Raw genomic sequence first — 12,541 nt, 5'->3', positions numbered from 1 at the left:
CTTTTCCGCTCTTAAAATTGATTGGTTACTACCACTCCCACATGGTAGGAGTTTGGATTAATTTATAACTAAACTTTAAATAACCAATTTCAAATGTCTGAAACTATATCAATATAATCCGGACTCGCAAACGGCTTTCGCCTATGTGTTCGTACCAACGAGTACTACACAAATGCGCTAAGTGAATAAGTCATACGTTTCTCTACACGTTGGTCAATGAAAGTCAAAACATTCACCTCTAGGGCATTTTCGTAAATTCATTATTTTAAAATTTATAAAATCGTAGAACTAGGGACGGGTTGTCAAATATGAAACATAACTAAAAGGTACAAAAACATAATAAACCTACAAGCAGTACAATTAATATGGGATACACGTTGATTATAAAAAAAGAATATGTCATATGGGTAGGTAATATGTTGATTATAAGAGTTAAAAATAAAATACATGAGGAGAGAATAAGAAGAAATAACACATATGACTGTGGTTTAGAGGAGGAGAATGAAGAAGAATAAATAACAAAAATAAAAAGAAATAAGAAGAAGCTATTCCTAATCTTGGGGATTATTTGTCTCTGCATAAAGAACAAAGAACAATTAATATTATGTTCCAAAACTAAGTTAGTGATTAAAATAATATTCAAAGGTTAGGTAGTGCTTATATTAGTTTGTTTGAAGTTGATAGAGCTACTTTCGAAATAACAGAAAGAAAAGCAACAACTTACCAACAAAATCTTGCGCTATATCTTCATCTTCTTTATTTATCATCTCTCAATCTAAGAGGTTAGCTGGAACCTATATATTGTACTACCAACTACCAAGCCCCCACATATAGATTAAAGTAGAACACATGGGATGCACGAAGCATAAATTCATCTAGCACCACACCGGTCCTCTCTATGACTATTTCTTCATGGATGGGCGCACATACAACTAGAAAATGAGGCATGCATGATCCTTAGCAGAAACTATATATAAATACTTTATATTTGTGTAAACAACAGTTACACGAGTTAAGGGTTTGAAGATTTGAACTAAGTTACAAAATGTGTCAACCAATAAATTGATATCGATCCCGACATCTATGAGAGTCAAAACTAAACCTCCTCACCACTTACAGTTGAAGAAGAAGGCTATTAAACCTTAGTATGGGTTCGGTGAATTTTCCTCAAACGATTTAAGCCTTTAGAACATCTAATTAGATTAGTAGGTACCAACCCTGCATTTTCTTATTTTTTTTAGTATTATTATTCATATTAGAGAAGGAATAGACTTTTTCGGAAATGAAGGATGGAAACTGTACGTGGTTTAATTTTTTAATGTCTGTATATAAATAGCTCATTAGACTTCTCGTTAATCTTCTTAGTTCTTGGAAGCTAGGCCATGCATCAGTCATGTCCTAGATTTGTGGATGATTTGAACAGCTCAGATGAGAATATTTGTTAGCAATAATGCTAATGTATATGATTAGTTGCTATCATCATCATCAACCAATTAATTAAGTAGCTAGGTAGCTGGAATATTTCACTGGCTTGTTAAGAAATTCTAAGTACCTTGTGTGAGGTGACAAATTAATTTATTAGATTAATAATTGATATTTGTTAAAATTCATTTAATTTGATATCATTATAATATAGATATGAGTTTAATAATGGTGATGATGGTATGCTTACGTACCTACATGGTCTATGATGCTTGAATGAAACCAAGCAACTTAATTAGGTTTCATACAAAGTAAATAAAAGATTGTCCGGAAAAATAAAAATAAATCCTTATCAGAAAAAGATGTTTAGAGTGTTATTTGATTGACAAACAATATGATACTTACAAGAGTATATTTACAATAATGTAATTCATCCGAAACAAAGTTGTGCGAATGGATCATTCGCAGTTTTCTCTAAGTATCGAACGTAATATAAATAATTGCTATCGTATTCGTGTGAGTCGAAACTAAAGAATCCTCCAACCAAGAGATGGTTGTCATGATATCAAAGATTCATTTTTACGTACATAAAAAGATAATTAGAGTTTGAAGATCTACATTTATAATGAAATTGCAAATTATAAAACCCATAATTACAGTGAGGACAGAATCCATACTTGCAAATTACTATAGTATATTAGTTAGCTCTTTATACAACCACATGACATTATTTGATTTATACAAAGATCATATGCCAAATGGGCATTCTCTTCATCTTAACAACATCTCTAAAAAAAAATATTTGATTTGAATCATTTAACCATTTTTTTTTTTAATTTTTTTTTATCACGAATCATTTGACCATTCATATAAATTAAAAAGATTGACAAGTAACGTCCATCAAACATGTTGAAATTTTGAAAATATACCCTAAAGCCAGCAAAAATAAAACAAAATTGATTTGCTTCGATACTTCGAAATGAAGTCATATCAAACTACAATTAAAACCTAATGTGTAACTAAATTTTTCTACAAAATAATGGTGTATACGATTTACGGCAAAAGATTAAAACTAACAAAATCCACCCATGCAAATCTAGTGATCCAATATACAACTGCATTATTATAGAATTTCCGCTAACAAATCACAAACCTAAAGTAGAAAATTGCTAAAATTACAGAGCCAATTGTAATTTTAAACAGCAAATATATATACATATATGCTACTGGCTTCTGTAGGCGACCCAGGTGTGCAGGTCATCAACATTCAACACAGTCAAAAGAAATTAATTGCTCATAGTGATCGATGTTGCAGTTGCAGATGCAGATGCGCAGTAAAATTAAGAATTTCTCTTTTTTGTTTATGGTCGTAGTAATTGCACATAGGATAGGTGACAACTAGTAATGACCATTAATAAAAAGGCTCACAATACTAAGGTTCTTGTTGGAAAAATCTTCACTGTTACGTAGGATCGAAGTAGAACCCTTTTGATGTCTAGGTTGATTTAAATATCCCTTTTGATGTCTAGATTGATTTAAATATTGCTTTTATTATGGTCTGATGAATTCAGATCTTCAATACTCGTAACGTTTAGTTCTACGTAACATGAAAATGGAACCTGCTTTTGTTTGTGTTTCTTCTCCTTCTGCTATAAGAGCATGCAGAAACATAGTAATCACAGCATATTTCAAACCCTCGTATACTTCTTAGTTATTTCGACTGATTTTTATCCCAAAAACTAAGTGGAAATTATTAGTTTATCACCTTAGACATTTTAGGGTTTGAATTTATTTTTAGATAAAAATTTTAAAATCGATATGATAACTAACTTGATTAAACCTAAGACTTCAATTTTTTTATTAGCTAAATGTGATGCAGAGGAGAAAGATAATAACAGAATGGACGGCAAGAGAAGAGACAATGCTATAATAGCTTAAGATGGAATGGATGACCGAAAGTAGAAATATATAGAAAATTATTGGTTTGGAAAACGCTTCCGTTTTTATTTATAGAAAATTATCCTTTTTTATATATAAATAGAGAGAGAATCAATGAAGGATAATAGAGATGAAGAACGGTGAGAGAGATGAGGAAGAGATAAAAAAAGTGCGGACGAGACAAAAACTTGCAAATGAAAAAAATAACTTATAATTGTTCTTGGTGCTCATTTGCGTCAAAATATAAGGGAAAACATCTCCAAACATCTTAGCTAAACTCATAATCCAGTTTCCAGCCAAAATAGTACTTCAATTTGTGTTTCAATACGAAAATTAAGTCCAAGATAGAGAACATAACACATGTAATTTTTGTAGATGTCAATACATGAATACATGTGTAAAAATATTAATCTTGCATTTGAGATGCTCAAGTTCAAACTTTCAATCTTTCATAATACCGAAACAAATGATCAGACCATATTTGTTTGCTTCATGTAGTCCAATATCCTATTGGATACGATACGTGGTTTTATACCCATGCGTTAGAGGTGCAAAACTCTCTATCCAAATTATTGTAATAATTTTGAACCCTCCTTCATCCTATAATAATAATAATAATTAGAAAAAAAAGGTAAGATGCCGATTTTAGTCCCTAAATTATTACTTGAATGAAAATTAGGTCTCTAAACTATTTTTTTCTGAAAAATCGGTTCTTAAACTAATAAAGGTTGCCAATTACTTTCTAATATTAGATTCGAAGCTATTCTATTCAATTTTTCGTCAATTTAAGTCATGTGATTTGCATGTGATACAATTTATATGGTAGATTGATAGTTTTTCATAGTTTAAGGTCATATTTTTTTTTTGAAGAAATAGTGTATGAAATTAATTTTGGATGATAAATTAGAAGTCAAACTCGCTATCTATATACATCGTTAAGGCCTAGGCAAAAAAATGACAGCATTACCCTCTTAAATGTGTCATGTGACTTAAGTTGATGAAAATTGGATAAAATAGCTTTTAATGTAATATTAGAGATGAAATTAGCAGTTTTTATAAGAATTTATTTTACATAAAAAGTAATTTAAAGACTTAATTTTTACTCAAATGATAATTTAAAAAATAAATTAACAGTTTACCCTAAAAAAAGAAAAAAAGAAAAAAAAAAAAAAAACACTACGTCTGTATGCTTACATGTCGGGGCCGAATATAGAAGATTTATTTATATTGTTTATTTGACCTTTTGATTATAATGCACCAGTCTATAAAAAATAAAAAATAAAAAAATAAAAAAGAGAAAAGCTGTATGTTTTATCCGATACATCTCGTCATGTTACTGGCTAATTATAAATGTTATTATGATAACTTGTACCACCGTCGGAAAGGGATTCTTTCCGGATCCCTTCCTTCTAATCCATCAAATTAAGGAATTCGTATCGTTAAAATTCGATCCAACAACTATAAATAGGAACTCACTTTAAAAATTATAATAAATTTAACTGTTAAATCAAATTTCAATAACACGGATCTCCTGATCATCTAATTAGCCCATACGAACAACTCAAAAGTTCTGCAAAAACTGCATTTTAATCTAGGGCTAACTAAAAAGCTGTTATGATGGAACCAAATCTTTTATTTATTAATAATATAGAGAGAAAAGTAACCCAATATGTAATCTTAGAAAAATTAAAAATTTTAAATCAAATTTACAAGTTAAATAATGTAGTTATAGATAATTTGATTATTAATTAAGTGTCGGTTAATGTGTTTGTTTTTTATTGGTGATACATCATTTGGTTTAAAAATTTAGTCTATTTAACATTATTCAATTCTTTAAATCAAATTTGTAAACCAAATGATATGATTGTAGATTATTAAATTATTAATTATATGCCAATTAACGTGCTGCTTTTTATTTTTGACACAATATTTAGTTTACAATTTTAATATAAAAATTTAGTGACACATCATTTATTTTTCGTATCTTTCAATACGACGTAGTATAGAAAAAAATACACCTCCAAAGTCCTAACTATTGACAAGGACTTTAATTTTAAAGTAAATGTACCACCATGTCATTACTATTAGAAATCCATCAAACATATATCATAATGTATATTTTGGTTCTTTTTATAGATTAGCTCAATTGAAATGCTTTTTTTTTTTTTTAAACAAAGCTCAATTGAAAAACTTGAGTATGAAAAAAATATACTTACAGTTGAAAAGCACTCGTTCGAGCTTATCATAAATTGTAATTTTATATAGATCAATAAAATCGTTAAACTTCGTGTTATGTGGAACAAAATCTCAACAAAAATGTTACCCTTACAACAATTGTATCATCTCTTTAATAGAGATAAACTCACATGTGTCAGTGAGTTTTATTTTTATTAGAGAGATAATACCTATGTAATATAAATATATAATAAGTGTGTAGTATTACTAAAATCTCAAATCATATATTCCAATAGGAAATACGATGGCATTACGTATTCAATAATAAAAGGTTAATGTTAGGAATGCCAAATTCTTTAAACTAAATTTGTAAATCAAATTATGTGGTTGTAGATGATTGAATTATTAATAAGTGTTGATTAACGTGCTTGTTTCTTATTAGAAACACATCATTTAGTTTTAAAAAATGGCTGTTTATATTAGTACCCAACAAAATATTGAATGCATCAATTTAATATTAAATGACTTATTTACCCCACTATGCAATGATAATTTTGACCTTTTTAGGTTTAAAAAATAAAATTCTAAATACACTCAAACTCACTTTTAGCGTATTATTTATCTTCTCAACTATCAAAACCCTCTCACCCTCAAATGTTAAACAAAACCCTAACCAATGAAACTACAAAAATGTTGATTGAGAAAAATTGTTTTTGACGAACGAAACATGAAATCGATGTTTCAGAAGCTTCACATGAGGTAAGACTTCATAATATGTAATCACCATTTATAGTCAAATTGTTTGGGGAAGGATACCAATGAGAGTTTACATGAAATCTCCTTGCCTTTGTTCGTCCAAGAAATTTTTTTCTCCAATTTCTCAGTGTTTGGAAGTAATGGATACCAATGTTTTCCAAGTGCTTCACACTACATAAATGAAGTTCGTGAAAGTCAAAACAAAAATTGTGTACCACAAGAGTTAAACCTGGCAATGAAGCCATTGATGATGTTACCCTACTTCTGTCGATGCAAACTATACTAAGATGATTTCAAATCATCATTTTGAAATCATTCGGCAAATTGAACGTTCAGATGATTTGAAATCTTTCGGCAAACTAAATGTTCAAATAGTTAGATTCAGTTCCTAAAAATTAAAAATGAGTGTTATAAGATTTGAGAAATATGTGGTGTATATAAAATGTGGGATGTATGTACAAAATATAAGGTGTATATTGAGATTGTGGGGTGTGAGGGTATTATGGGAAAGTATATGAGATGTATTCAAATTTTTAAGTGAAAAAACAAATATGAGATGTATTAAGTATGTAAGATTTATTTAACAATGGAATGTTAATATAATAAGCCTAAATTTTTTTGAAATTTCTAGCATTCCCCATAACAAAACTCAGATTACTACTATCCGCTGTTTTCGCTCAAAAGATCAAATGATGAAGCGTATAAAAAGCTACCTACTGGGAGCAAAAGGTTTTCATTGAGTTTTTGGTTTCATAAAACCTCCTTTTGCTTAAAAATAAGCTCAGAACTGCTTTTCAACAGCTGCAGAGCTTAAAAAAAGCAGATATCCGATTTCGTTCTTGCATTAACGGCTTAAGCAAAAACTCCCACAGAAAAACAGAAGAAAGAAAAGTTAGAAGGCAGCAGCAGCCTCCATGGCTGACTCAGAGATAATTCTCTGTCTTCTTCCATCAATCCTAGCTCTCTTCCTCTTCCTCATTCTCCTCAGAAGGAAACAGCACCAGAAAACCAGACTCAATCTCCCGCCAGGAAACATGGGTTGGCCTTTTCTTGGTGAAACCATTGGCTACTTGAAGCCCTACTCTGCAATCTCCATTGGCAAATTCATGGAGCAGCATATCTCAAGGTAAAAAATCATAAGATACCCAGATAGCAAAAATCCTCGAATTTCAAAACCCATGTTTTAGATTTTTTATTCGAGCGATTTTCGAAGTTGTATGAAGCACACTTTTGCTACGTTTTTATGAAAGGCTGGAACTTTCACTTAAAATTTATGCAGGTATGGGAAAATTTACAAGTCAAATTTATTTGGGGAGTCAACAATTGTGTCAGCAGATGCAGGGCTCAACAGATTCATACTGCAGAATGAAGGGACATTGTTTGAATGCAGCTACCCAAGAAGCATAGGAGGGATTCTTGGGAAATGGTCCATGCTGGTTTTGGTCGGTGACATGCACAGAGACATGAGGATGATTTCTCTCAATTTCTTGAGCCATGCCAGGCTCAGGACCCATCTGATGAGAGAAGTTGAAAAGCACACTCTTCTTGTTATGGGGAGTTGGAAGGAGAACTCTGTTTTTTCAGCTCAGGATGAAGCTAAGAAGGTAATTAACACGGAAAGTGATTTTCGCAGTCCGTTTTTGCCTTCTCTGCACTCCTCTCTTTGTTTATGGCATTCGGATTGAATAAATCAAAGGAGAATCGCGGGACAGAAATAAGAGGAGTGCAGAAGGCGAAAACGAGAGTGTGAAAATCACTACCGTTAACATTTATGTGAATGAATGCTTGTGAATTAAGGAAAAGAAAGACAACAGCTCAATTGGGCTTTTTGAAAAAGTGACTGCAGTTCACATTTAACTTGATGGCCAAACATATCATGAGCTTGGAACCTGGAAAGCCAGAGACTGAGCAGCTCAAGAAACTGTATGTTACTTTCATGAAAGGTGTGGTTTCTCCTCCTGTGAATTTACCAGGAACAGCTTACAGAAGAGCCTTACAGGTAAATAAACATCGTTTTTCAACATGGGTGCTCATCTGAATTTAACTTTTTACTGTTTAATTGCCATTTCTTTTGACTTTTTCACAGTCAAGATCAACAATTCTGAAGTTTATAGAGTGCAAAATGAAAGAAAGATTAACGGAGGGAACCGAAAACATTGGGGAAGATGATCTGCTTGGATGGGTTTTGAAGAATTCAAATCTTTCAAAAGAGCAAATCCTTGACTTAATATTGAGCTTGCTCTTTGCTGGCCATGAAACTTCATCAGTCTCCATAGCTTTAGCAATTTACTTTTTACCAAGCTGCCCTAATGCAATTCTGCAATTAAGGGTAAGTAAAAAAATATCAATTTTAAAGGAAATTAATGAAAATAATTTGATAATTTTGAGTTTTAAACAAAATAAAAGGTAAAATGAATAGTACTATAATTGATTTTTTAGTGTAAAAATATAAATTTTCGTTAAAATGAACTGTACCTAGAGCTTTTTGTTAAAGTTCTTTAGTTTTAATCCATCTCCTTTTGAGATTTGATTATTATTATTTGATTATTATTATTATTATTATTATCATCATTATTATTTTATCGATTTGATTTGTTCTGCAGGAAGAACACAGTGAAATTGCCAAAGCCAAGAAACTAGCTGGGAAGACAGAGTTGGATTGGGAGGACTACAAGAAAATGGAGTTCACTCAATGTGTAAGTATTTAATCATGGGTTAATATTTTTAACTTTATGCAGTAAAAAGTGACTTGTTTCAGGATTTGAAATTTTCTTCTTTTTGTGAAGGTTATCAGTGAGACGCTTCGGCTTGGGAATGTGGTGAGATTTTTACACAGAAAGGCTCTGAAGGATGTTCGGTACAAAGGTGAGTGTTCAGGATAATTTAGTGTAAGAGTTGGGGAGTTGTAGCCAAAAAGTCATCTCAAATCTGAAGCTGCTTCTGCCATTCCTCTATTTACTTCGAAATTTCAATTTTACAAGTACACAAAAATAATAAATTAAAAATTTTAAGAGTTTTGTACTTTGAGAAAATAAATAAATTTATACACGTGTGTCAAACTTTAATTAGTAGTTAAGTAGAAAGAATTGTCTTTGAAAGTAGATAACATTTAGTAGGTCATTATGGCCAGACTAGCCCAGTGATCGGGCCTCTCACAGAGAAAAGAATCGTTGCATTGGGACCTCTACTTACGTTAGATGGTGCTCAAATGCTGCAAACCCTATTTCTTTGTGAGTGTTGTTTGACCATCATCAACTGTCCTGCTCAAATTTTATCGATGAAAGAAGTTTGGAAAGAGTATTTTCTCATTCAGGATTGAGTTCTTATTTATTTTTTGGTTTGTCGTTTGGAACTTGTAAAGGGTATGACATTCCATGTGGGTGGAAAGTGCTTCCGGTGATTGCAGCCGTGCATTTGGATCCTTTACTTTTTGACCACCCTCAACACTTCAATCCATGGAGATGGCAGGTCAGTCAATACCTTTGGCCTTTGTACAGCTACAGCATGCCTCATAATTATTATTTTACATTATTTTTCGGTTGTTCTTGTGACTCCCATGTAGCAGCCGTTGGAGAAAATTTTCAGTGTTAGAAACATGGCTCAGTACATCAAATGTTATAATACAAGCAGTTAGATAGTTGGAAAAAAAAAAATTCAACCTCATGTATTATGATACTTGTTGTACCAAGTTATGTTCTCGGCAATCGGAAAAATCTCTCCGGCCATTGGTTGTTTTAGTATGAACCCACTCTTTAACATAGAGATCCAAAAATTATAACTCCCTTCTAATGCCACGTTTAGATATTTATGAATCAGTATCAACATTACAATCATACATCTTATCTCTTTCACTAGATACATATGATATTTCGTTTGACATGCTATGAATATGAAATGTACCCTCGGATATTGATTTAACCTAGTCCGCACTTTGATTCGCTGTTGACGCCTCCTCGAATCCCAATAGCTAAGGCATAATAACAAGATAGTTGCAAATGCATGATGAGAGATCTTAGAGATTTCCCATTCAAATGAAGTGTCTAGATCATCCCAATTGAAAGGATTGGTAGCTGCATACCGTGCACGGACACTACATTAGGTCCAACTCTCTTTGCTTTTCTTTGCTTTGTTGCCCTAGTGTGCGTGTGGGGAGAGACTTTAGGGTTGGGAAATGATTCGAATTTAGAGGCACCATGTGGAAGTGGGGTTCTATCATGGTGCCATGCACGTGTGCACAAGTGCTTTAGCTCTCTAGTGGGTCAAATGCCGAACTGGTCCTGACCAATTTCTTCTTCTTTATTAACCAAAGAAGAAAAATCCCAAATAGCTGCTCCAGAAAATCCCAAATAAAAAAAGGAAGAGAGAGAGTACACCACGGAACTTACACGAAATTTGCAATGATTTTGGTTGAATAGTCACACTCTTTGTGACAATGCAAACTAACCTAGAAGCTAACATAGTTCTAGATGTACTAAATATACTACATTTATATATCATATTGTAAAGAATAGGCGAATTCAAACATGTTGTAGGTAACTCTTAAGAATTTAATGGGAAGAAACCGAGCCTGGATAAAATGAACCCTTTTGCTCCTTAGTGAATCCGTCACTGGATGATAGACACAATTATTGACTATTCTTACATTTTTTAAAGATGTGATCAACAAATGTGATACAAAAAATAACTCATGCAAAATGAGAGTTTAGGGTGAGGATGTCTCATGCATCGAGAAGTGGGACTAGGTGAGCCTAAATGCAAGGAGTTCCACTCAGTGCGAGTGTGTTGTTGTGTCGGACAGCCTAACCCTAGACTTTCCTCCCATATGGGACCCGACTTAGCTTAAAGAAAAACCAATAAATTTTGCTCGATTGGAAGTCTAAACATGTGATTAATTCTGTGTTTATTGTTAATGATTATGCAGCAGAATAACAACCACCACCACCGTGGATCATCATCAGCATCATGTTACACGAGCATGACAAGTAACAACTTTATGCCATTTGGGGGAGGACCACGACTTTGCGCCGGTTCAGAACTAGCCAAACTTGAAATGGCCGTTTTCATCCACCACCTTGTCCTCAACTTCCACTGGGACCTAGCCGATCCTTTCGACCAACCTCTTGCTTTCCCTTTTGTCGATTTCCAAAAAGGACTACCAATCACAGCCCACCGCTACCAAACTAATCTCATATAATCCCAAGATTTTAAAACTCATTGGAATTGGAATTGGAATCAAATCAAACTCCATTGTTTCTACTGCACCAGGGATAGGAGAGCTTATTAACGGCTTGTAGTAGTAGAACTTCCTTTTGAGTTTATTGTCTAGTACTCGGAGAGAGACTTTCCTGCACTCTGGCACACAATCGTAATATCTCGGACTAATAATACAACTTCGTGTAAAAACGTGGTTGTCACGGTGGTGTACGGAGTGTAGATAAGTAGATGAGTCTTTGTGGTACTACTACTTGACGTACTCAGATGCAAAAAGGAAGAAAAAGACCTAATGTACCACCGCTACTCTGCTACTCAGATGTATACTAGGACCAGTCTCACCGAGTTGCATGTATGCAAAACCCTAGCTAGAGGAGAAAAATGATCTCGTCTTCCTTCCTCTCATTGTAAATTTGATTGTCTTGAGTCCTTAATGCATGTGGGCAGAGACTCAAGGGTAAATTATTTATTTATATGTAATAATATTGATTTTTCGTTTCTTACGGTAAATTTAATGTTTTACATTTCCATCATTTTTTACTATTTACTGTTTGAGGTCAAGTATTCACCTATTTAAACTGCAGTTAGTTCACAGCTAACCTTTTGTTTTCTATGTGTATTTCAACAGTTTTACCTCCAACATGTACTATTACTCCTGATATTTCATAATGCATGCATGCATTTGCAGCATAGTTTCAAAAGCTTTCCTAGCCACCCAACACAATTTACTTTCGCTATTAGATTAATGATTCAAATTTACAATCTGACAACAGAAATAGTAATAACATAACACTTCACGTTACTTAATGAACTTACATATAGATTTCCAAACACGCTACAAGATCATTTGTGGGTACTCTACTCAATTTAAATTTCAAAGATTCATTGTCCTAATTCAAATACTTATTCATTGTCCTAATTCAAATACTTAGACGTTATAGCTTGTTACACCGCTCCTTCCACACCAATATTATGATAACATTATACAGAACTAGGTACACAACTGATTCGATTTTCCACACCTACTTAAAGCAACCAT

At 32.7% G+C, this 12,541-nt stretch overlaps 1 protein-coding gene across 3 annotated transcripts; it reads left to right on the top strand.

The window, feature by feature from the left end:
• Positions 1-6,944: 6,944 nt before the first annotated feature.
• On the top strand, positions 6,945-12,035 carry LOC126613856 (cytochrome P450 90B1-like). 3 transcript variants are annotated; one of them, XM_050281464.1, is made up of 8 exons: positions 6,945-7,417; positions 7,571-7,895; positions 8,138-8,290; positions 8,378-8,620; positions 8,895-8,987; positions 9,078-9,156; positions 9,653-9,759; positions 9,857-10,035. In XM_050281464.1, exons 1-8 carry the CDS (start codon positions 7,206-7,208, stop codon positions 9,923-9,925), a joined length of 1,281 nt encoding a protein of 426 aa, XP_050137421.1. In that variant the 5' UTR covers positions 6,945-7,205; the 3' UTR covers positions 9,926-10,035. The 3 variants fall into 3 exon arrangements, with proteins under 3 accessions (XP_050137421.1, XP_050137420.1, XP_050137419.1); XM_050281463.1 differs by lacking the exon at positions 9,857-10,035 and adding an exon at positions 11,216-12,035 and having other exon boundaries at positions 6,951-7,417; XM_050281462.1 differs by lacking the exon at positions 9,857-10,035 and adding an exon at positions 11,213-12,035 and having other exon boundaries at positions 6,953-7,417.
• The last annotated feature ends 506 nt before the right edge of the window (positions 12,036-12,541 follow it).

Source organism: Malus sylvestris, chromosome 2 (assembly GCF_916048215.2).
Source record: "Malus sylvestris chromosome 2, drMalSylv7.2, whole genome shotgun sequence".
Taxonomy (NCBI): domain Eukaryota; kingdom Viridiplantae; phylum Streptophyta; class Magnoliopsida; order Rosales; family Rosaceae; genus Malus; species Malus sylvestris.
Note: the sequence above shows the minus strand (reverse complement) of the source record. Positions and strands in the feature narration are given on the sequence as shown.

What these genes read in the sequence shown, in the direction of transcription:
- LOC126613856 (XM_050281462.1), top strand. Translation starts at nt 7,206, where the DNA reads ATGGCTGACTCAGAGATAATTCTCTGTCTTCTTCCATCAATCCTAGCT. An exon ending in ATGCAATTCTGCAATTAAGG is followed by an intron (nt 8,621 to 8,894) that starts GTAAGTAAAAAA and finishes TTTGTTCTGCAG; the next exon opens with GAAGAACACAGTGAAATTGC. An exon ending in GAAGGATGTTCGGTACAAAG is followed by an intron (nt 9,157 to 9,652) that starts GTGAGTGTTCAG and finishes GAACTTGTAAAG; the next exon opens with GGTATGACATTCCATGTGGG.